General features: G+C 39.7%; 1 protein-coding gene across 4 annotated transcripts in view; it reads left to right on the forward strand.

The window, feature by feature from the left end:
- Positions 1 to 489: 489 nt before the first annotated feature.
- Positions 490 to 26,081, forward strand: part of ILRUN (inflammation and lipid regulator with UBA-like and NBR1-like domains) — a 122,400-nt gene continuing 96,808 nt past the window's right edge. For all 4 annotated transcript variants that reach the window (XM_082663057.1, XM_082663060.1, XM_082663059.1 and 1 more), the window contains exon 1: positions 490 to 839. In XM_082663057.1, the coding sequence (XP_082519183.1) occupies positions 682 to 839 (158 nt within the window). In that variant the 5' untranslated portion in view covers positions 490 to 681. The remainder of the gene's footprint in view (positions 840 to 26,081) is intronic.

Consider the following 26,081-nt stretch of genomic DNA (forward strand, 5'->3'; position numbering starts at 1 on the left):
AACAAGTCCTTCCAGAGCGAGGGGCAAAGCCCTGGCTGAGAGGACTGGGTCTTGTATGCCATCTGGTACCTGACCTTGCCCTGGCCTCTGTTCTTCCCCGACTTCAGTTTCCTCACCTCCCAAACGCTGCCGTTGTCGTACAAGAAGATCCCGGCGGTTTTCCCCGCCAACCCCGGGCTTTAACTCCTCCCTCTCAGCGTGGGGGCGGGGCGAGGAAAAGGTCAGGCCAGGAGTCACCTCCCCGCGCCGCCCGGCCGTCCCCTTCCTCCTTCCCACTGCCCGCCCCCTCGCTCCACCGCGGTGAGGTCACGCGGGGGACGTCACGGGGTTCTGTCGCCACGGAGGGGCGGGACTCCGGGAGAGGAAGGGGCGGGGCTAGGCGGGCGACGCTTGCGCAGTGGGCGCGGCGCGGGAGGAGGCGGAGGCGGCATAGAAGCGAGAGGCGGCGGCGGCGGCGGCGGAGGCGGCGGCACTGGGGGGGGTGGGAGGGGGGGGAGCGCGAGAGTGAGTGAGTGGCTGAGTGAGTTTACCCCTATGAGGCGGTGAGAGGCCCGGGGCCTACCTCAGAGGAGCGGGGTCGCGGCGCCAGCTAGCAGCGGGCCCCCTCCCGGTCCCCGGGCCCGGCGGCGCGGCGGCAGCTCAGTTGTGAGGAGGCGGGGAAGCGAGTGTCCGGCCCCAGCCATGGAGGGCATGGACGTGGACCTGGACCCCGAGCTGATGCAGAAGTTCAGCTGCCTGGGCACCACCGACAAGGACGTGCTCATCTCCGAGTTCCAGCGGTTGCTCGGCTTCCAGCTCAACCCGGCCGGCTGCGCCTTCTTCCTGGACATGACCAACTGGTGAGCCGGCCCCGCCGCGCCAGCCCTGGCAGCGGCCTCGGGGCCCCGAGGGGAAGGGAAGGGACGCCCAAGCTCGGCGGCCGGGCGGGACGGTCGGGCACTGAGGGGTACCCCCTTTCCGGGGCGGGGAGGGAGTGTGGGGAACCCTAGGGGCCTGGAAGAAATTTGGGGGCCGAGCAGGGCTGGAGGGAGATGTATGAGGAGAGTTGGGGTCCGTGGAGGGCAGGAGAGGCGGAAGGGAGATGGGCGGGGGTTACTCCTGAGGTTCTGCGGAGTATTAGCGGCCGAGGAACGCGGGAAGAGGGGGAAAGACTCGAGGATCGAGGCACGGGGTCGACCTGTGAGGAAGAGCGCTGTGGTGTTGGCTAAGAGTAAAAAGCACAGAAAATCTGAATTTGGGGAGTGGGCAAAAGCTTGGGGTATGGAGTTAGGGGCTGAGGATGACAGGGATGAGGGGAAACTGAGGGAGAGAATTAGGTACTATGCAAGAACCTGGCGCGCGGGTGAGACTTGGGAGTTAAGAGCCGAGAAGAACAGATTGTGTGTGTGTGTGTGCGTGTCCATTCGAAAACAGATAAAGAAAAGGGAAAAACTTTATGGGGGAGGACAAGTGAGTACGGTAAGAAAGATGACTTTCCCAAGAGCTGTGCCAGGGAGCGGTGGGATCTACTAGTGGGATCCACTAATGGAGGACCGGGAGTGCTAGACCTGGGGCACGGTGTGGGAAAAACCTTAGGAAAAGTGAAGGAGGGAGATTATCTTGGGGGAGGGAACTTTCTGAGGGGATTGGAGCCCTGGGCTCCAGAATGCGGGAATGGAGAGGGGCTTATCCAGAGGGGCTTACCTGAGAGAAAGCTGGTTGGTAGATGTTTGCGAAAATGGAGAACTTGACTTAGGCTGGGAACCAAGTACTTTTGGCTTGGAGTTTCCTTGTAGAAGACTGAATTGGGACAGAAGACCATGACAACTTAGACTAAAGGAGTATTTCTTGGCTTTGGGTGGAGCACTTGCTATTTTTGATAAGCAAGGCTTCCCTTTGTTCTCTGAGGGGTTGTTGAGTTCACTCAGGGTGAGTGATTAAGTGGAGACCATTAGACTTCCTTTGAAAGGATTTCAGGTGAAACAACTCATCTTTCTTTGGTCTTAAAGCCATGAGATGATTGCCCTTTGCTCTCTGTGTTGGGCATGTGGAATCTTGTTTCTCTTGGCATCACTTATACAACCAGCCTCCCCTTTATTCCCTGTCCACTGGATGCCTCAAGCAATGCCAGAAAAAGAGGTTGTAAGCCTAGTCTTGATCCCGTTACTCATCGAGCCCTATCCTGAATGATGCTCATCTTATTAATGGGAGCCTTATAGCTGTGGTGACGTGTGAATTTTTTTCTGTGCAGCATCATTGGTAGGTCCTGTTGTTTATCTTTAAAGTTGATTGTTATAGTAAGAGTGGGATTGAGTTTTTAGATGTTTAGAAAACTCTTTGAATGCAGGAGATAGTCTTTATAATTAAAGAAGCATTTGTGACCCCCAGTTGTATCTTTTATGTCTGGGATGATCTCAGACAGGGACTACAGCCTGCAGTAGTTTTCTGAACAGCAGCCTATGTGTTTAATAGAGAGTGACAGGGGTTATTGAAAACACCAAGAAGAGGTATTACACTGGTGAGATTTAGAAGTAAAGCTATATCTTGAGGAGCATTGTACCCTTGCCTGCCTGCTTCCTATCCCCAGCTCCTTTTCTTCCTTGTTTACACTAGTTCAGCATAAGAGACTTGGCATATTGTTGCTGCCAGTTTGGTAGGGGAGGATCATTATTTCTCCCCACCCTCTTGTGAGTTGTATCATTTAAATCCTGCCCTAATAAGTTTTTAGTTTTTTAGAGTCAGTATTTATTAGTACAATTATTAATGGCTACAGAAACAATGTAATGAATTTTATATGCTTGAGGTGTGTGTGTGTTTAACATCTAAGATTGTTTTTAAGTGATGTGAAAGGTGAGGCCCAGTGTGGATGAGAAAAATAAAAATTATGGTCGCATTATAAAAATTTTATTTGAATTTTATGTAAAAATTATTAAGCTCAATGACACTGAGTAGCATGTGTTCTGATGAGATGTTATCTCTGTATAAAACAAGGTGATATCAGCATTCCTGAACAAAGGAGTGAGCCATTAAAAAGTGTATTCTGGTTTTAAAACAGAAGTCAGTAGCTTCTTAGGAATCCAGGCAATTAAGTGATAACTCAGCTTTAAGTACGTTACCTTATTTTTTGACTGTAGAAGTCATGTTCTTTCTTTTCTTTGATTATAAAATGAAAAATTTGTGAACTGAAGGAAGTAAGGCTTGTTATGCTTTTCTTTCTAACGAAAGCAGTTAGTTTCATAATCCAGTATTGTGTTTTGATTCCTATGTTGACCTGGCTAAATTTATCTTTGTTTTAAACAAATACTCATCATAATTAATAAAATCTAGTTAAAATACATACATGAATGCATACCTGGTCAAAATATTTGTGTGTTAAATAAATATCTAAAGTCTAGAAATGTATTTTTTTAACATGTTTATTGGAGTATAATTGCTTTACAGTGGTGTGTTAGTTTCTACTTTATAACAAGGTGAATCAGCTGTACATATACATATATCGCCACATCTCCTCCCTCTTGGGTCTCCCTCCCACCCTCACTATCCCACCCCTCTAGGTGGTCACAAAGCCCTGAGCTGATCTCCCTGTGCTATGCGGCTGCTTCCCACTAGCTATCTATTTTACATAGAAATGTATTGTTTTGTTTGTTTTTTTTGAAATGTATTGTTTTTAAGTGTCATTTAATGTCTGACTTCGGAAACTGTCGAGATAGTCCCGGTACAGGTTGCCAAAATTTCTCTCAAATTGCTGTGGTTAACCTGTTGAATTTGAGATGATTAACCCTCCTGTGACTTTATAAGTGCCTGCTTTGGGTTGTAATAAATAACCACCATTCAGTTGTCTAGTGATTGTTAAAAAATATTGTGGTAAAATAAAAATGATTATTTTAAAATGAAGGCCACGAGTCTTCTAAAATGAAACCCTACTTGGAAAGGTTTGTTTTCAAAAGTAAGAATTTATTTTTGTTGTTGGTAACAAACAACTTTTTAAGAAGCTGTTGAAAATTGGCTAAATTGAGAGTTTTGGCCTTATAAGTTACCTACAGTGTAAACATAGATTTTTTTTTTTTTTTTTTTAGTCTTAGGTTGGATATGCATTCTATAGATATTTCTATTTAATTTAGAACCCAGTATTATTTCAGTTTTGTACTATTTATACCTGAGCTGGCAGCTATGCTGCTGGAGATTGGTGGAACTGACTCTTAACAAAAGTAGTTAATTTTTAGTTCCTAAGTAAGTACATAAAGCGCATAAATGGTGTGGTGAAGGAACCCAATATCTGAAGCTAAACTGAAATGACTTGTAGATTAGAATAACTTTCTATAGGTGGAATGTCTTGCAAAGACACTTTTGGGCTGTGAGTATAGAACTTGGAATTCTAAAACTGGAAGCTGGCTTAAGATTCTCTAGTTCATTCTAGTTTTTCCTGCAAAATTGCATATAACCCTTCCAAGATAGCTTTTCTTGCATCCCTGAGGGCAGAGATTTGCATGATACCTTATGGTAGTGTTTAATTACCTTTCTAGTTAGAATTATGTCAAAACTGAATCTTTCTTACTGTAATTAAGCTTTTTTCATTTGCTTGTGTCCTCCTTGGAGATGAAGAATATCTAATAAACACGTTCCTTAAGAGGTCAGAAAGCTTCTATTAATACAAATCACTAGAAATTTTCAACCATGTGTCATTTTAACACATTCAGTTTAATGGTTTCTCACTCTTTAATGTAGTCTGATAGATTTATATATATTTTTAAGTGGAAACCAACAGGATTGAGAGGAGAGCTTAATAGTGGTGAAATATACATAAAGTAAAATTTACCATTTTTAGTCAATTCTCAGTGTTACATGAGATTTTAAATTCAGTTGTGGCCCTCAAAGTCATTTGTCTCTGTTATGTTTTCAAAGTGAGTTATTCTTTAGTGTTTGTGACAAGAAACAAATAACACTTGTAGATTTTTTAGAGAATGTTAACGAAGGAGTTATTTCTCATTATAGGGATAAGTAAATTATTTTTGACCAGCATATAGACAATGTTGGTTGTTTCTGTCCCTCCTATTCATTAAGCTAGTGCTTTGCAGTTTTGGTGCAAAACTGCAAAAGTTTTGCAACATCCTAGGTTGCCTTCAGGTATCTTCAGGAAGCAGCGTGTATTTTTTGGAACACTACACACGCCCATCATGGATACAACAGATGTTTTCTAGAAAAATAACTCAGGAAAAACATTTTTGTAAAATAATGTCCTATTGACTTTCTCAGTATTGTCAGAAGCACCCTTCTGGATAAAATGAAGGTATAACCACTATGCAATGAAGTGAAATCAGAATCTCGATGAGAAAATCCGTTGTACATCCTATCTGATCTCACAGTGCCTCCCCTGCCTGATCTTCCATTTCTCAGTCACCTGCATGCTAAATGAGTTTCTGATCCACTCTCTGGTTTATATGTATGCATCTAGGAAAAGTCTCTTTATGACAGATAAAACATGATATTAATAATGGTCTCCTTTAAAAATGTGTGCCAAGCAGCAGCTTTAGGAAGAGAGTAGGAAGGGTTGCGTGTTGTGCACGCTATTGCATTTTTAAGAAGGTTGGGAGTTCTTGGTTTGGACCTTCTTCTTTCCCACTTTTTTTGGCCTTTTTTGAGTGGCACACACAGGTGGGGACTCTGGGTATAATATAAAATAGTTTACAAATAGAGCATCAAGATTCATTTTATATCAAGTCAGAACTAATCTCCATTATCGCCAGGGTGGGTGGAGGTGTTTCTTTACCATCTCTTGTCTTCCGACTCCCCCACCCCAATTTGTCTAGCACATAACAGCAAAAACTCAACCAAACAGTATTTATTTATTTATTTATTTATTGGTCACAAGGCTTACGGGATCTTATTTAGTTCCCCACCGGGGATTGAATCTGGGCCCCGGCCTTGAAAGCACTGAGTCCTAACCACTGGACCACCGGGGAATTCCCTCAACCAGACAGTATTTAAAGAAACGTACTTTGGATAGACCCCTGGCAGATAGTGTAATACAACAGCAGAAGACAGCCTCTATCATAATTTGCTCTCTAACAGGAAAAGAACATGCCTGAAACTATGAGAGAAAAAGTTTGGGGATAGTAAGGAAGCAGCATTCATATGTTAATGCTGAATTAACTGAGTAAAATTTCAGAACAGGTAAGAATGGACTGAATCAAACAGAACCAGTGATTCACAAATATTGGGTGCTTGCTGTGGGTAGGTTGCTTTCTTAGAAGGTTTGAAATGGTTGGGATTTGAATTGATGGAAAAGTTGTGTAATGTTAGGTGGAGGATATTTCCTGAGTGAAACCAGGAAGGAGCAATTAATTGGAGCAGAGCTGTCTGGAAGATTGGCTTGGCAAGAATGTGGTTAATGGGATCAGAAGTGACAAGAGATGAAGCTTATTTTTATTTTTGCTTTGGAATATTGTTGGTTTTTTAAAAATTGGGGTGAAATTGACATAAAATTGAACCACAGTAAAGTTGACAATTCAGTGGTATTTAGTGTGTTCACAATGTTGTGCAACCATACCTCTGTCTAGCTAAAACATTTTCTTCACTGCAAAAGGAAACCCGACACCCATCAAGAAGTTGCTCCCCATTCCCTTCTCCCCCCAGCCCCTGGCAACCACCAATATGAATTCTTTCTCTATGGATGTATATAAATGGAATCATAAATATTTTTCCTTTTGTGTGTGGCTTCTTTCAAGCTTCATCTTGTTGTGTATAGTATGTATCAGTACTTCATTCCTCTTAGTGGCTGTTTAATATTCCAGTGTATGTGTATACCACAGTTTGTCCATTCATCCATTGGTAGACATTTGAGCCATCTCTACCTTTTGGCTATTGTGAATCGCGCTGCTGTGAACATGCGTTTAGGTATACTTGTTTGAGTACCTGTTTTCATTTCTTTGGATATATATGTAGCAGTTGAATTGCTGGGTCATATGGTAATTCTATATTTAACTTTTTGAGGAGCCACCAAACTATTTTCCACAGTGGCTGAATCATTTACATTCCCCTAGCAATGTTTGAGGGTCTGTACCAATTTTCCTACAAACTTGACAACACTTATTTTCCTTTTTTAAATTATAGTGAGTCTGCAGTGGTACCTCATTGTGAGATTGATTTGCATTTCTCTGGTTACTAATCGTGATGAATGTCTTTTCATATGCTTGTTGGCCATTTGTATATCTTTTTTGGAGAAATGTCTATGAAAATCCTTTGCTGGTTTTTTAACTGGACTGTTTGTCTTTTTGTTGTTCAGTTATAAGGGTTCTTTATATATTTTGGATACTAGACCCTTATCAGATATTTGATTTGCAAATATTTTCTCCAATTCTGTGGATTGTTTTTTTTCATAATTAAAAAAAATCTATTTATTTATTTATTTTTGGTTGCGTTGGGTCTTCATTGCTGTGCATGGGCTTTCTCTAGTTGTGATGAGCAGGGGCTGCTCTTCGTTGCGGTGCGTGGGCTTCTCATTGCGGTGTCTTCATGTGTTGCAGAGCACGGGCTTCGGGAGTTGTGGCTCACGGGCTTAGTTGCTCTGTGGCATGTGGGATCTTCCTGGACCAGGGCTCGAACCCATGTCCTCTGCATTGGCAGGCGGATTCTTAACCACTGTGCCACCAGGGAAGTCCCCTATGGATTGTTTCTAAAATTTTCTTGTTAATGTCCTATGATGCATAATTGTTTTTAATTTTGGTGAGGTCCAATTTATTTAATTTTTTGTTGCTTGTGCTTTTGGTGTTATAGCTAATAATTTATGCCAATCCAAGATCATGAAGATTTACCTCTATGTTTTCTTCTAAGAGTTTTATGGTTTCATCTCTTATATTTAGTTCACTGATCCATTTTGAGTTAATTTTTGCATATGGTTGAGGTGGGAGTCCATCTTCATTCTGTAGAGTTTAATTTTGATCATATTATATGCTCTGGAATTGGCTTCTCATTGACTCTCCATTAAATATATCCTTTACTTGTATTAAATATGTACTGTACTTGCTTTGGCCACCACTGAAAATTGGGCCAGAAAAGTGTGCAAGGTTTTCTGATGGGGGAAAAAACTTATGCATGTTCTATTGGCACCAAAAACTAAATGTATGTTCAAAAGGTCAATCCTCCCTGCCCCCAATCCTTCAGCTTTTCTTTATGACCTTTTCCTGTTTCATTAATAGCTACAGTGGTCTTCCAGACATAAGGCTTGAACTGTGTTATTTCCAGTGCCCTCTCTTTCCTGGATACCCCAGATCATTTGCCAAACCCAGCTCATTTCCACTCTGCAGTGCACCTCCCAACTGTCTCTTTTTTCCATTCTCCTTGCCATCACCTTAGCTTATATAGATTATGTTACCACTTTAACAGGGTAACATAGGAATAGTCTCCAAATTGGTTTTCTGCACCAGGTTCTCCTCCTTCCAGTCCATTTTGTGGACATACCCCTACCAGGTCAGTCTTTCTGAATCACAGCTTTGATCAGGGCCCTTCTTTTCTCAGGAACCTTTGTGCCTGTTGCCGACCAGGTAAAGAGCAGAGAGCTTTAGCTTGACATTCAGGACCTTCCATAGATTGATCCAGCATATCTTTTGTGATGGATATCCTGCTCTTCTCTGCCCCATTCAAGCTGGCCGCTGCTCATTTCCCACACATACTTTTGCTTTCCCAATTTTTTTTTTTTTTTCCCGCCCCCCGGTATGCAGGCCTCTCACTGTTGTGGCATCTCGCGTTGCGGAGCACAGGCTCTGGACGCGCAGGCTCAGCGGCCATGGCTCACGGGCCCAGCCGCTCCGCGGCACGTTGGATCTTCCTGGACCGGGCACGAAGCTGTGTCCCCCGCATCGGCAGGCGGACTCAACCACTGCGCCACCAGGGAAACCCTGCTTTCCCAATTTTTAACTTTTTTCTTCTACCTAGAATACTGTTATTTCCTTTCTTTATACCTCGTGAAATCCTATTTTTTTTTTTTTGAAATTAGGACACGAATTCTCGGTAGTGCTGTCTTCTCTGAACTGCACTCTTGCCTTTTTAATAACAGTTATCATATACGATACACAGCCTGGAGAGGAAAATGTCCCCTAACGGCCTTTGTTTCTTCCTAAGCATCTGATGCAACTCTTTGTATGTAGTAGGTGCTCAACAAATATTTGTTGAAGTAGTACCTGAAGGTAGGTGGGAATAAAGATTTTGTTTTTATGGAAGTCTTGAAGTCTAGTGCTGTTAAAAGAAACAAGTTCTATAAACTAAGCTTCTTTTCAGGCTCTTTTGTTTGTAGGTTTAATTTGGACATACATGACATGAAACCAAATTAAAATTTAAGTAACAACAAGAATATTGTTTCTGGAAGCAATCTGAGCCCTCTGCAGGTTGGCCCCACCTTGTTATATACCTACCTTTCCAGGCATGTCTCCTTATACTAAATATCTTTTGTAATCGATTTATGAGAGAATGTATTAGTCAAAGTTAGGTAACAGTTATTTAGATATGAATGGAGAAAAATATTTTGTAAAATCGCTGAAGTTCTCCTGGATCTTTGCCAGTATTTTTTATTGAGGAAAAACTGTAAAAAAGCAGCATAAGCACATAGTAAGTTCAAATAGTTTAGAAGGGTCTAAGCAGGAGTTGCAAACTAAAATGCTTATAGATGTCAGGTGGGGGACATGAACAGTTGAAGTATGTGTGAGCTAGAAAGCACTTGCCTTTTATAAAGAGGATGTCTGATACTTGCCTTAAGTCAAATATTGCCACGCTGGAATGGGGGCCCAGCGTTCTTAGATTTTTCCATTTTTTCAAGAGAAGCCAGAAATTCAGATTTTTATGGGAAATTTCCTGATTTTCAAACATTGGCAACTATTTTAAATACTTTTAAAACATTGTGTGGGCCAAATAAACTACATCTGTAGGTGGGATGTGGTCCTTGGGCCGTGAATTTGCAACCTGTGGATGAATAGTGAAAAGCAAAAATCCCCTCTCCTTTCTAGAAATAGCCACTACTATTTCTTCTGTACCTTTTAGAAAATGTTCATGTCTATAGACTTTTGTACATATACACAGGTAATTTTTTTGCATGTGTGTATATGTATATGCGTATATAAAAAATTAAATATATATAAAAACTTTTAATAGCAGTGGTATTGCTATTTGAATAATTATTCTTCCTATCCAGACTAGTGGGTACCATATCTCTTGCACCTTCTTTGCTTCAGTGGGCAGTGAATTAGCTGTCGAGGTACTTGGATAGGATGATCAAATAGATATACTTTTTAAATTAACAATGCAGTGGTGAAACTAATATATTGTAAATCAACTGTAATTCAATAAAAAAACACATAATAAATACCAATGAAAAGCAACGAAAAACCCGTGCAGTGGGTTTTCTTCACTGTATAAACAGACTCTCATCTAGTGATTACATATACTTATTAAACCTTTGTTTTGCTGTGTTAAGAGCAAAATGTGTTAAGTAAACTACCTAGCAGTGAGCTTATCTGAATTTACTTATGAGGTACTGTCAGAGAACACATTTCATAATTTGAACTTTTTAGGGACCCAAAACACAAAACTGAAACTCACTTTAACTCATTATTAAACCATCTTGTACAGATAATGCTAATATATTTTTCACTCTGTGGAAGGGTAATTGATTTTGTAAGTGATTTTCTAATGATTTGCCAAAGTTAATGTATGTCTTGGGAGGGGTAGCAGTTTATTCCAAATATGGAACTCAGCCTCATTGAATTTACTATGTACTGGGTTTGAAAAGACTCACTTTTAAAAATGAATGGTTACGTTTTCTTAAAACGTTTGAGCCTCAGGTCTGTACAGTGTTTCCAGGAGTTTGAACTTGAATTATTGTGCTTGAGGTCAGTGATTCATAGCCTATTATGTAGCAACAGCTTACTAATGATTGATTGAATGATACACGATGTGCTTCTAAAATGCTTTGTGGTCAGCATTTATCTTCTAAAGTAAATTTTGCTTTTTAATTAAAAAAATACTTTGATAACAGGCTTTGAGTAGTGGAAATCATTAGCCGAGGGATGGGGTTTGCATACACCTGTAACTGGGAACTACTGCCTTTAAAATATTTGAAAATTAAAAAATAGTAAAAATTGTATTATGACATAGATCTTACTGCATATAAGCTAGAAAATACCAAAAAGAAAAAAATAAGCCATACTCGTGGGACCCAGAAATAAGCAATTTTAACCTTTTGATCTATATCCTTTTAATACTATTGTGTGTGTGTGTACCTGTGTTTGCTTTACAAAAGTGGAGTATTTACTATATTCTGGGTATTGTTTTAAGTGATTAAGTTTAATATATAATTTAATGTTCATAATAATTCTGGGAAATAAATACTGTTATCTTCATTTTACAGAAAAGGATTAGAGACTCAGTGAGGTTAAATAACTTACCTAAAGTTATGTGGGTAATACATGGTAGAAATAGGATTCAAGTATAAGCAACCTGGGACCAGAGTCTGTGCTCCTGATTGTTGTGTTTTACACGCTGTATGGGTTTCTAGGACTGCCATAACAAATTACCACAAGCTGGGTGGCTTAAAACAAATTTATTCTCTTACAGTTCTGGAGGTTGGAAGTCTGAATTCAGGGCATGGGCAGGGCTATGCTCCCTCTGAAGATTCTTAGGGAAGAATTCTTCCTTACCTCTTCTTAGCTTCTGATAGCTCCTGGCGTTTCTTGGTGTTCCTTGGCTTGTAGATGCATCACTCCAGTTTGTCTCAGAAGTCACATGACCTTCTTCCGTGTGTGTGTGTGTGTGTGTGTGTGTGTGTGTGTGTGTGTGTGTGTGTGTGTGTGTGTGTGTGTGTGTGTGTGTGTGTGTGTTGAGGGGGGTAGGGGGTGGGAGGGTGGGGGTATGTGTCTCCTTAGAAGGAAACCAGCCAGTTGGATTTAGGACCCAACCTAATCTAGTATGACCACATCTTAACTGATTATGTCTGCACAGACTCTGTTTCCAAATAAGATCATGGTTCTGAGGCTCTGGGAGGACATGAATTCAGGGGGATACCCTTCAACCAATATACACACTATTTGTAGTCTGTTTTCACTTAAAAATATGACCATTTCTCCATTCATTTTTAAAAAAGATTTATTTATTTATTTATTTATTTACTTACTTAACTTATTTTTGGCTGTGTCGGGTCTTAGTTGCGGCACGTGGGATCTTCGTTGAGGCATGCGGGATCTTTCGTAGCGGCGCACAGGCTTCTCTCTAGTTGTGGCGGCATGTTTTCTCTCTCTGTTTGTGGCTCGCAGGCTCCAGGGCGCGTGGGCTCTATAGTTGTGGTGCGCGGGTTCCAGAGCGTGTGGGCTCTGTAGTTTGTGGCACGCAGGCTCTCTAGTTGAGGCACATGAGTTCAGTAGTTGTGACATGCGGGCTTAGTTGTCCTGCAGCATGTGGGATCTTAGTTCCCTGACCAGGGATTGAACCCGCGTCCCCTGCATTGTAAGGCAGATTCTTTACCGCTGGACAACCAGGGAAGTCCCCATTTCTCCATTCTTAATAAATATGATTCTGCGCTTTTATTTTAAAGGCTTCACAATATTCCTTTACCTGGTTATAGAAATGTTCCCCTCCTCAATGCTTTAAAACAAACTTTTATATGTTGTTGAGTATGGACTTTAGGCCAAGCCATTTCAGGTCAATCATCCACCTCAGTTGTCAAGATTTTTTTAACTGGGAGAGCAGGATATGGAGGTGCACCATCTCACGTATAGAGGTCTTATCCCCTTATTTTAAAACACACACACAAATGGAATCACACTATACATACTGTTCTTAGGTTAGCTTGTTTAACTTTACAATGTGGACATTATTTTTCTTTTTTTTTTAATGGATGCATGGTATTCCATTGTGGCTGACCACATTTTGTTTAACCACTTCCTTACTGATGGACAGTTTCTAGGTATTTGCTTTCATAAAGCTGCTCTGGTATAGGTATCTTTATACAAACTTGTGGATACAGTCCTAGAAGTGGGATTGCTGGGGCTAGGTGTATGGCCAGTATAAATTTTGATAGGTAGTATCAAATTCACTTCAAATGTATTGTACCAGTTTTCATTTTTACTGTCAGTATACAAGAGTGCTTGTTTTGCCACCCTCTTAGCCATGGAAGAATGGTCTTTACATTGTTGCTGGTCTGATAGGTTAAATATATATTCATTTTAATTTGTATTGCTTTAATTATGAGTGAGGTAGGACATCTTTCCTTATGCTTATTGGCCATTTGTATCCCCCTTCCCCCCATCTTTGTTGAGGCCATTTATATTTTTCTGTGACTTTTTTGTGTGTTTTTCTCTCTACCTCTATTGGATTGTTCTTTTTTCATTGATTTGTGTGAGCTCTTTGCATATTAAGGAAAATAGCTTATTAAATACTTAACCTTTCCTCCACTTTGTCTTTTAACATGGTTTATGATTTTTGTTTTAACTGTGTAGCAGTTTTTTTGTGAAGTTGAATCCAGCAGTCTTTTCCTTTTTGATTTCTGCCTTTGGTTTCATGCTTAGAAATCCTTCCCCCACCTAATCGTTATATAATTATTCACCTTTGTTTTCTTTATGATTGCATAATTTACATATAAATTTTTTATACAGATGAAACTTATTTGGCAGTGTGCTGGGGTTTATATCTAACATGTTTTTCAGACGATTAGTCAGTTTTCCCATTTATTGTGAAATTCGCATTTCCCTCCAATGATTTGAAATGCTGTCTTTATCATATATCAAATGCTTATGTATATATTTGGGCTTGGTTTTGAGATTCTTCCTCTTGTACTGGTGTGTATGTCCGGTTTTCTAAGGTTGAATAAGAATTTTAATGTTCACTTAAAAAATATTTTTAAAGGGAAGTACATTTTATTTTATTTATTTATTTACTTATTTTATTTTATTTTATTTTTTCGGTACGTGGGCCTCTCACTGCTGTGGCCTCTCCCGCTGCGGAGCACAGGCCCCGGACGCGCAGGCCCAGTGGCCACGGCTCACGGGCCCAGCCGCTCCGCGGCATGTGGGATCTTCCCAGACCGGGGCACGAACCCGTGTCCCCTGCATCGGCAGGTGGACTCTCAACCACTGCGCCAGCAGGGAAGCCCCATTTTCTTCTTACAATTTTCATTTTATCTGCATTGTAAAGGCACATAGTTTAAAGGGTAAGGTAGTTCTACAGGCTTGTTAAAAGGAACCAGGGATTCTAGAGTCCTTTTGTCTTACTCATTTCCAAAGGCAGTCTTTTTAAATTCTTTCAGCTGATTTTTTGGGTTTTTACCTCCATTGATTTTTTTTTTTTTTTTTTTTTCTGTTTTGACCATTATCTGTTGACTTCCCACAGGGAGATGAGGATGTTATTCTGTGAGAGGCAATGTGGTGGTAAAGAGCAAAGTTCAAAGCTTCTGCTATTTACTATCTGTGTGACCTTTGGCAAGTTATTTTACTCTCTCTGTGTCTTGGTTCCTTATATATAAAGACAATATCAGTTTTTACCTGAGAATTGGATAAATTAATATGTGTAAAGATTTAGAGCTGTACCCAGCACATGGTAATTTTCAGTTACACTCACCCTCTCTCTAATGCTCCCATTTTAATTATTTGTGATTTGGTTAAATCAGTTTTCAGTGTTTATGTTGTTTTAACTATTTAAATCCTTATTGACACTTGAGCCGTTAGTGTACTGGGATTCATTTTCCTTTTCTGCACAATCTTTTGCTGTCCTAGGGGGAATCATTGTCTTGATTTTTTGGTTTGCTCAGTTTCTTAGATAGTTTTAAAATGCTTTATTTATTAAGTTTCAGGTATACAGCATTATAGTTCAACATCTGTAGACAACATCTGTATACAGGATATACAGAATATTCTGTTTTTTCTGTATAGGGATCAGATTTAAAAAAAATTTATTTACTTATTATTTATTTTTGGGTCTTCATTGCCGCGCACGGGCTTTCTCTAGTTGTGGCAAGTGGGGGCTACTCTTCGTTGCGGTGCGCGGGCTTCTCATTGCGGTGGTTTCTCTTGTGGAGCACGGGCTCTAGGTGCACGGGCTCAGTAGTTGTGGCACGCAGGCTCAGTAGTTGTGGCTCGCGGGCTCTAGAGCGCAGGCTCAGTAGTTGTGGCGCACGGGCTTAGTTGCTCCGTGGCATGTAGGACCTTCCCGGACCAGGGCTCAAACCCGTGTCCCTGCATTGGCAGGTAGATTCTTAACCACTGCTCCACCAGGGAAGTCTGGGATCAGATTTTTTAAACTAAGTTATCCTCAAACTACTTACTGTCTATGAATCTCTTCTCAGTAGGTTTAGACACTTCAGGTGTTCTATTGGTTTTATCTTTGTGAAGAAGTCTTCCACCGTGTTTGACCCACTATGACTGGACTGGTAGAACTCTAGGTCTGCTGCACAGCTCCCCTGGTACCCCGGGTATTTCTTTCATACTTTCCCCACTTTGTTGGAACCCCTGTTTCCTGGACCCCATTTTTTAAAACTTCCTGAGAGTGCAGAGGAGGTAAAATTTGAGACTTTCGTATTCTGAAACTGTATTTTACTCTGATGTTTAGTTGATAATCCCAGGTTTGGTTAGGTAGCAATTTGAAGATTGGAAGTATTTTTCTCAGAATTTTGAAGGCACTGTTCCTTTGTTTTGTGTTTTTCAGTGGAAATGTTGAAATGTGATGCTGTTCTGATTCTTTCTTCTTTGAATGAATTCTGTTTTTTCCCTTTCTGGAAGCTTTTGGTAACTTTGCTGTGTCCCCAGTGTCCTGAAATTTGACAGTGATGCATTTCAGCCTGTGTTCTCATACGTTGTGCTTAGCCTTGGGGAGCCCTTTTAGTCTGGAAACTGTCCTCTGTTCTTGGAATGTTTCTTATTTTTTTTCTTCCAGTTTTATTGAGATACTACACCACTGTATAACTTTAAGGTGTACAGCATAATGATTCAACTTACATACCTCATGAAATGATTATCACAGTAAGTTTAGTAAACATCCATCATGTCATATAGATACAAAATTAAAGAAATAGAAAAAATTTTTTTCTTGTGAGTGAACTCTTAGAATTTAGTCTCTTACTAACCTTCATATATAACATATAGCAATGATAATTATATTTATCATGTTGTACATTACATCCCTAGTGCTTATTTATCTTATATCTGGGATTTTGTACCTTTTGACTGCCTTCCTGCAGTTCCCCCTTCTGCCTCTGGTAACCACAAATCTGATCTCTTTTTCAATGAGTTTGTTTGTTTTTGAAGTATAATTGACCTACAATAACACTGTTAGTTCCTGTTACACAATATAGTGATTTGGTATTTTTATATATTTCAAAATGATCACCACAGTAAGTCTGATAAGTCTAGTTATGATATGTCACCATACAAAGATATTACATAGTTATTGATTATGTTCCTCACACTGTACATTTCATAACTGTGGCTCATTTTTTTGCAGCTGGAAGTGTGTTCCTCTTATCTCCCTCACCTATTTCTTTCCTCCCCCTCCCCCCTTTGCCACCACCTGTTTGTTCTCTCTGTCTATACCTCTGTTTCTCTTTTCTTATGTTTGTTCATTTGTTTTGTTTTTTTTAGATCTTAGAAATTTTCTTGAATTAATTCTTTGATTTTCTCTTCTTCATTTTCTCTGTTCTCTTTTCTTAGATCTCCTATTTTTCAGACACTGGATTTTCTGTTCTGGTCCTGTCTTATCTTTTTTTTCCCCTCTTTTAATCTTTTGACAAAACTTTTGCTCTCTTTTCTGAGATCTCCTCGGTGTTGTTTTCTTCAGGTTGCGTTTTCTGTTTGCTTGCTTTAGTTTTTTTCTATCATATTAGATACTTTACCTTACGTACTTGCTGTTTATTAGCTATCTACTCGTATTTAAGAGTAGGACACAAAAAGTGGTTTGAAAGTTGTGGGCCTAACTGTAGGGTTTGTTAAATGAGGGCTTAACAGCTCCACCCATTTCCTCCAGGGTGGGGCAGTCACCAGCTATGCAGTGTTTAGACTGTATTGAGGATCTGAGGTCTGATGCATAGTTTAGGCAAATGCATAACTTCTGTTTTTATCCATGTATTTACCTTCACTTGTAGGGTACCTGGTGCTCTTAATTTCTGAACCTTTTGGGGAATCCTCATTTTAATTGGATTGCTTCTCTACTTGTCCCCACTGCTGGCCGGGGAGGAGTCATCTTTCTCAGGTCGGCTAAGTCATTTACCACTTGTCTCTATGCTTTCTAGCCACCCAAATATTGCCTCCTCACTTGTTCATTTGGTCCTTGTGAATTTCTGACTTTTTCCCGCATTTTTCTTCATTCAGGCTGCTATAACAAAAATACCATAGATTGTGTGGCTTGATGAACAACAGAGATTTATTTCTCACATATATGGAGGCTGGGAAGTCCAAGGTCAGGGTGCCAGCAGATTCAGTGTCTGGTGAGGGTCCGATTCCTGGTTTACAGATGATTGACTTTTCACTGTAACCCCATGTGGTGGAAGGGGCAAGGGAGCTCTCTGGGATGGCTTTTATAAGGACACTAATTCCATTCGTGAGGGCTTTACCCTTGTGACCTAATAACCTCCGAAAGGCTCCACCTCCTAATACCATCACATTGAGAGTTAGGGTTTCACAGTGAATTTTGGGGGGACACAAAGGTTCATTCAATCTGTAGCACTATACCTATATTTTAGGAGGGTTTTGGGAGAGAGCTGAGGCTAGTGTGTGAAATTTTTTTTTAATTAGTTAATTAATTTAGTTTTGGCTGCATTGGGTCTTCATTGCTGTGCGCGGGCTTTCTCTAGGTGCTGCGAGCAGGGGCTACTCTTCGTTGTGGTGCGCAGGCTTCTTATTGCGGTGGCTTCTCTCGTTGCGCAGCATGGGCTCTAGGCGCGTGGGCTTCAGTAGTAGTTGTGGCTCATGGGCTCTAGAGTGCAGGTTCAGTAGTTGTGGCACATGGGCTTAGTTGCTCTGAGGCATGTGGGATCTTCCTGGACCAGGGCTCGAACCCGTGTCCCCTGCATTGGTAGGCGGATTCTTAACCACTGAGCCACAGGGAAGTCCCTGAAATTTTTAATTGGAAGCTGAAAGGAAGTATTGGATTTGCATCTAAAATTTTTTATTCTGCCTTTTTATTCTTACGATTTATGTGATTGTTTGGATATGATGTAAAATTTTAGTATACCAATTGAATAATCAAGTTGTGATGATGTTGCGTTTAGATAGCTTTCCTTCGCCAAAATGGATCTGCATTTACCTGAAGGATAAAAAACAAACTACAAATACTTATCTCTGGCTATGAGATTATGAAGTTTTTTATTTTCTTTTTTATACTTTCTTTTTCACTTTAATTCTCACATTTTCTATAATGAATATGTATTACTTGTGTAATTAGGAAAAAATAATACCTAAGTAGAGAAAAAATTGTTAATCACATCCTTAGATAAAAATTTGCCCTAGGTTCCAATATGTTCTTCTTTTATTTAATCCTAAATCTATCAGAGTTGTGCTCTGTCCTTTACTTCTTTTAGGTAATCTACAGTTAGAAACACTAATTTCGGGGTGAGTGTATGTACTTTGCAGAGGTCATTCTGATCTGTCCCCCAGCTTTTTATTTTGAAGACTTTCAAAACTATAGAAGAGTTGAAAGATTAGCACAGTGACTATCTGTATAATTGCCATTTTACCATATCTGCTTTATTTTTTAAGTATCTTTATTGAAGTATAATTTACATATCATAAATTAACCCATTTAAAATAGATAATTGAATGATTTTTAGTAAGTTTACAGAACTGAGCAACCATCACTACAATCCAGTTGTATAATATTTTCATCATTTCAAGAAGACTTTGCCTGCCTATTTATAGTTAATCACCATTCCTACTTCCAGCCTCAGGCAAACACTAATTTTTTTTCTGTCTCTAAATAATTGCCTTTTCTTTTACTGTTTATATCAATGGAATCATATAATAAGGAGTCTTTTTTTATTTTTTATTTATTTTATTTTATTTATTTATTTTTTTTTGCGGTATGCGGGCCTCTCACTGTTGTGGCCTCTCCCGTTGTGGAGCACAGGCTCCGGACACGCAGGCTCAGCGGCCATGGCTCGTGGGCCCAGCTGCTCCACGGCATGTGGGATCTTCCCGGACGGTACGAACCCGTGTCCCCTGCATCGGCAGGTGGACTCTCAACTACTGCGCCACCAGGGAAGCCCAAGGAGTCTTTTTTTAAAAAAATTATTTATTTATTTAGGCTGCGCCGTGTTTTAGTCATGGCATGCGGGATCTTCATTGCGGCGTGTTTTAGTTGTGGCACGTGGACTCTTAGTTGCAGCATGTGGACTCTTAGTTGTGGCATGCAAACTTGTAGTTGCGGCATGCGTGTGGGATCTAGTTCCCTGACCAGGGATTGAAACCGGGCCCCCTGCATTGGGAGCACGGATTCTTAAGCTACTGGACCACCAGGAAAGTCCCATAAGTGATCTTTTGTATCTGGCTTCTTTCAGTTAGTGTTTTGTTTATGAGGTTTATCCATGTTTTAGCGTGTATCAGTATTTTTGTTGCTGAGTAATTTTCCATTGCATGGATATACCACGTTTTGTTTATCCATTTACCAGTTGATGGACATTTGGATTTTTTTCTACTTGGCTATTATGAATAAAACTGCTATGAACATTCATTTGCAAGGCTTTAGATGTGTGTTTTGATTTCTTCTGGGTAGATACCTAGGAATTGATTGCTATTTTGTATTGTAAAATTATGTCTTTTTAAGAAACTGCCAAACTCTTTTCCAAAGTAACTACCATTTTTCATTCCCACCGGCAATGTGTGAAAGCTCTCTCTGGATTTTATTTTATTTTTCTTCCCTGAACCATTTGAGATAAATTGCAGACATCATGACATTTCACCTCTTAGTCCTTCAGCAGATATCTTCTAAGAACAAGGGCGTCATGCTACATATCTGCAATGTCATTGTCACTCCCAAGGAAGTTAGCCTGGAAATAATAGTGTTATCCAATATACAGTTCATATCTAGATTTTCCTATTTGTTCCCCAGATGCCCTTTATAACTTTTTTAAAAAAAATCCAGAGTCTTCTCAAGCATCTCATGCTATATTAGGTTGTCATGTCTTTAACCTCACCTTTGCCATTTGCTTGTTTTATGACATTGACATTTTTTAAAAGTCCAGGCCAGTTGTCCTCTGGAGTGTCCCATATTGTTGATTAGTCTGTTTCCTCATGGTTAAATTCAGGTTAAACGTTTTGTTGTTGTTAGAAATGTGTCTTCTGTTGCATCACATCAGGAGGCATCTGCTTTTGTCTCATTATTATGCTAAATTTGAGTATTTAGTTAAGACAGTGTCCACCTGTTATCCTTCTTTGTAATTAGTAAGTAATCTGTGATAGACTGTGAGAATATCCTTTTCCCCAGCAATCTTTCTCCTGTTTTAGTATCCATTGATGATCCTTGCTTGAGTTATTTATTGCCTAGTGGTTGCAAAAAGGTAATTTTCTAATTCTGTTGTTCCTTCTGTGTTTATTAGTTAGCAGTCTTTTGTAAAGATATTGCTAATTTTTAAATGGAACTTGTCAGAGTCATGAAGGATTTTATGGAGAATGAAGCAGATTTTGGTTGCTTGTCTTAATAGTGTTGAGCTAAGTGTATTTACCTTACCCTTAGCCACAAAGGATCCAAAGAAACTACTGGAGAGAGAGGGAGATCTCCTTGACCTTTGCGAAGCTTGAAATACATAAACATTTTGACTGTGTTTACATTATTTGGGGATGTTTGCTGCTTTTCTCTCTTTGAGAGACCACTCTTTTTAAGGAATAAGAAAAAGATACAGAAATGGTTTTTCTTAAGCTTTTATTAGTTTTTCTTTGTAAACCAAATTAGTTTTTTTCCCCCCTTGTTTGTTTGGATGGTTTTGTGATTTTTTTTTTTTGATAGTAATTTAACTGGTGGTAATTATGCAGTATCATGCAAAGTAGCTATTTTTAAAAATTCTTTTCTTCTGTAATGTAAAATAAATGCCATAGTTGGATGAGCTGTCCAAACCTGACTGCTTCTTATGTGCAGTTGGTTGCCCAGACATGAAAACATTAACAGAGTATGTGAGACTGTCTGCAAGTGTCATAGGACTTTTACAGGAAATATTCTTTACATGTTGTCTTCCTTGTTTGTTCTCAGGGATTAGGTACTACTAAAAATGGCATCTGACATCTTTTATACTGTCATTTTATTAGTTTGTAAAATAAAAGGGGGGCTGGTCCTCTCAGGTTTATGAGCTGTGATAAAATCTGCCTTTATCCTAGTCTTTTTCAAGTTCTATCCAATTTAATTTAGTCTTCCAGTGTATGTAGCTTTTTAAGGTACCTATCTCACATGTACTAGAGAACAGCCAAATATAGCCACAGAGTATTTGGAGATGGGTTGGCTGCAGAATGAGCAGAGTGGGCATTAAGGCCATGTGACATTATTTGGTGGTGATGATAACGTTGCATTGGCTTTGTTCATCATATTGCATAGAACTTGGCCAAGTTTTATTTACCTTTTTGTTTTTAGAGGACAGAATAAGATTCATAACATAGGGTCTTAGACACGTACCCTAGTATGCAATTTTGGAGGTGATGTATGCTGAGGCTTACTGTTGTGTTCTTCAAAGATGGTGTGGTCAGCGTGGTTCTTTAGGGGCGATGAAACTGAAGAGGCTTTGAAGCTGGCCCCTGTAGCACACCATCAGGAAATCTCTAGGCAAGACATATTAGACAGGTGTGGAGCATTTTAATCAAAGGTATATGTAAAAGGTGTGTGATTTCTTTTAGAAGCCCCTGCATTTTTTTTCTCTGTATGCAGAAACAACAGCTAGATTTGAGAGTGGAACGCTGGCTTACAATTTAGCTTTTTGGCACTTTTCCCTTTTTTAAAAATAAAAAAAAAGTTGCTAGTATTTTTTAGAAAACAGATCTCTGACTAGGCTGTAGGATAAGACGCATTTTAACCATTGCTGGCTTATTCTAAGCTCCTTGTGAGGTAAACACACTTTTGAAAACCATAATTATAGATTTACTTAATCATTTCATAACTGCTACTTTAAATTATGTCCCAACGAAAGTTCCATGAACAACAATAAACCACAAATGTTTTGTTTATGAAGTTAGTTTTGTTTGAATCACATTTTCTGTTTGTCATTCTGGGACTTTTTGAGTATTTTACATTTTCATGGCTACTCTGCGCATTTCTACTCTGTTCTCGTATCTTCAGAAATTTCAGTTAGCACTGAACCTAATGATTATTTACCTTTTTAGGAAGTATCCATGACAGTTACATGGCGGGGGTGGGGGTGGGGTGGCGGGAGGCAAGAAGAATAGGCGTTAACTTCTAAGTGTGCATCTTTAATGGATAATTGAGTTCTTGAGAGCCGAGTTATGATGAAGGAAATGACCCAGCAGAAAATAGCACCTTTTTATTTGTAACCTTTTAGTTTTTTATATTCATAGTTTTCTTGTAAGATGAACATTTTCAAACATATAGTAAAGTAGAAAGAATAATATAATGAATAGCCATTGTATTAATTTTTTGCTGTTGTTAATAAATTACCACAAACTTAGTGGTTTATAAAAACATCAATTTATGATTTTACGGTTATGGAGTTCAGAAATCCAAAATGAGTCTCACTGGGCTAAAATAAAGGTGTAACAGGGCTGTGTTCTTGCTGGAGAGTTCGTTTCTTTGCCTTTTCCCACTTCCAGGGGCCACATACCGTACCTTGTCTTATGGCCTCTTTTCTCCATCTTCAGAGCCAGCATGTTGTGTGGGTCCTTCTCACACTGCTCTCTCTCTGGTTCTGTCTTCCAGTTCCCTCTCACACTTAAGGAAGTGATTACATTGAGTTCACCTGGATAATCCAGGATAATGTTGCTATGTCCAGGTCACCTGATTAACATCCTTAATTCCCCTGTGCCATTAACATAACATATATACACATTGTGGGGATGATGAAAATGTTCTGAAACATGGTGATTGTGTTACAATTCAGTAACTTTACTAAAAATCATTGAATTGTGCAATTGAAATGGGTGAGTTTTATGCTGCATAAGTCCTACTTCAGTAGAGTTGTTTTTTTTAACCTTTAGATGCTCTCCTTTGCATTTAGGAGTTAAGTCCAAATTTCTTATTGAAGCATATTGGTCTCATCCTAATTAAAATTTTTAAAAATTGTGGTTAAATACACATAACATAGAATTTGTCATCTTAACCATTTTTAAGTGTACAGTTCAGTAGTGTTAAGCATGTTGTGCACTTAATCTCCAGAACTTTTTCATCTTGCAAAACTGAAATTCTCTACCCATAAACAATAACTCTTCATTTCCCCCTTTCCTTAGCCCCTGTCAGTCATCATTCTACTTCGTTTCTATGAATTACTACTCTGGATACCTCATATAAGTGAATACAGTAATACAGTATTTATCTTTTTTGTGACAGCTTATTTCTCTTAGCATAATGTTCTCAAGGTTTATCCATGTTCCAACATGTGACAGTTTTTCCTTTCTAAGTTTGAGTAATATTTCACTGTATGTGTATTTTAATCCATTTCATCCGTTGATTGACATGTGCTTTCATCTTTTGGCTATTGTGAATAATGCTGCTATGAACATGGATGTGCACATTTTTTTTGTGACTCTGCTTTCTGTTCTTTTGGATATATACCCAAAAGTAGATTGCTGGATCTGAGTTAAGTTTTAATTTACCTTTCCAGTTCCTCTTCTGTCTCTTGTGACAGACTTTGCACCAGACTTGCAGACTCTATCTCTGGACCACACTCTACAATTTTGAATTAATCTGGGATTATTATGTTGCAGGTAACAAACTTACTTCCAACTAGATAATGCTAAAGGGGTGGGGGTATTTTAAGGATGTTTCTATGTTACACAGAACCCAAAGGCAGGAATAAGTTTGGGCTTCCAGGAACAACTGGAACCAGGGACTAAAAAACCCTTCAGATTCCTTTCTATGTATGTTGTATCTAGGTGTTTGCAGTGGTCTCCTATCTCTGCTGAAGAGAACGGTGACTGTCAAAAGCCCCCAAATGTGTAGTTTATAGCCCAGATACTATGAGAAAAACTCTTTCTAAATTTCAGTTTCAAATTTCTGGGTGTCCCCACCCCGACGTTAACTCTGGAATGACCTCACTCTGTATTAAGGAGTTCTACGTGCAAGTGGGGGCATTGCCAAACAAGTAACAACTACAAATGCTCTCATCCCCCCTCTCCCATGGGAGAAGACCCCCTAGTCAGGTCCAGCTATCATAATTATGACTTTTGTTGTCCCAGGTGCCCTATCCCACCAACTGAAGGTCTTTGGGTGATAGCTGTGCTTTCCCTAATGTGGTCTTGATTGGTCCAGGTATACATTTGCATGATCCTGCACTCTATAGGCTAAATGATACATTTCTTTGTTGTTGGCATTCCTCTGCCCTCTGTTATATTGATATATAGGCATACATTGGAGATATAGCTGATTCAGTTCCAGACCACCGTAATAAACTGAATATTGCCATAAAGCGAGTCACATGAATTTTTTGGTTTCCCGGTGCATGTAAAAGTTATGTTTAGACTACACTGTAGTCTGTCAAGTGTGCAATAGCATTATGTCTAAGAAAACAATGCACATATCTTAATTAAAAAATCCTTTATTGGCAAAAACCGCTAACCATCATCTGAGCCTTTAGCAAGTTGTAATCTTTTTTGCTGGTGGAAGGTCTTGCCTCCATGTTGATGGCTACAGACTGATCAGCTTGGGAGTTGCTGAAGGCTGGGGCAGCTTAAAGTAAGAGAACAATGAAGTTTGCTGCCTTGACTGACTCTTTCTTTTACGATCAGTTTCTCTGTAGCATGCAATGCTGTTTGATAGCATTTTGCCCACAGTTGAAATTCTTTCAAATTGGGAGTCAGTTCTTTCAAACCCTGCCATTCCTTTATCAACTAAGTTTATGTAATATTCTAAGTCCTTTGTTGTTATTTCAACAATCTTCACAGCATCTTCACCAGGACTAGATACCATCTCAAGGAGCCACTTCCTTTGCTCGTCATAAAAAGTTAACTCCTCATCGGTTAAAGTTTTATCCTGAGATTGCAGCCATTCAGTCACATCTTCAGGCTCCGCTTCTAATTCTCTCGCTACATCCACCACATCTGCAGTTACTTCCTCCGCTGAAGTCTCGAACCCCTCCAAAGTCATCCACGAGGGTTACAGTCAGCTTCTTCCAAACTCCTCTTAATGTTGATATTTTGACCTCCTCCCATGAATCACAAATGTTCTTAATGGCATCTAGAATGGTGAATCCTTTCCAGAAGGACTTACTTTGCCCAGATGCATCAGAGGATTCACTATAGCCTCACAAAATGTATTTCTTAAAGAACAAGACTTGAAAGTAGAAATGACTCTTTGATCTATGGCTACAGAACGGATGTTGTGTTGGCAGACATGAAAATCTCGTTGCATATCTCCATCAGAGCTCTTGGGTGACCAGGAGCACCGTCGATGAGTAGTAACATTTTGAAAGGAATCTTTTTTTCTGAGCAGTAAGTCTCAACAGTGGGCTTGAAATGGTCAGTGAAGCATGTTGCAAACAGATGTACAGTCATCCAGGCTTTGTTGTTTCATTTACAGAGCACAGGCAGAGCAGATTGAGCATAATTTTTAAGGGCCCTAGAGTTTTCAGAATGGTAAATGATCACTGGCTTCACCGTAAAGCCACCAGCTGCATTAGCCCCTAACAAGAAAGCCTGTCCTTTGGAGCCAGGCACTGACTTCTCCTCCTTAGCTATGAAAGTCCTAGATGGCATCTTCTCCCAATATAAGGCTGTCTTGTCTACATTGAAAATCTCTTGTTTAGTGTAGCCCACCTTCATGAATTATCTTAGCTGAATCTTCTGGATAACTTGCTGCAGCTTCTACATCAGCACTTGCTCCTTCACCTTGCACTTTTATGTTATGGAGAGGGCTTCTTTCCTTAAACTGCAAGAACCAACCTCTGCTAGCTTTAAACTTTTCTTCTGCAGCTTCTTCACCTCTCTCAGCCTTCA

Source organism: Grampus griseus (genome assembly GCF_964374135.1).
Source record: "Grampus griseus genome assembly, chromosome: 10".
Taxonomy (NCBI): domain Eukaryota; kingdom Metazoa; phylum Chordata; class Mammalia; order Artiodactyla; family Delphinidae; genus Grampus; species Grampus griseus.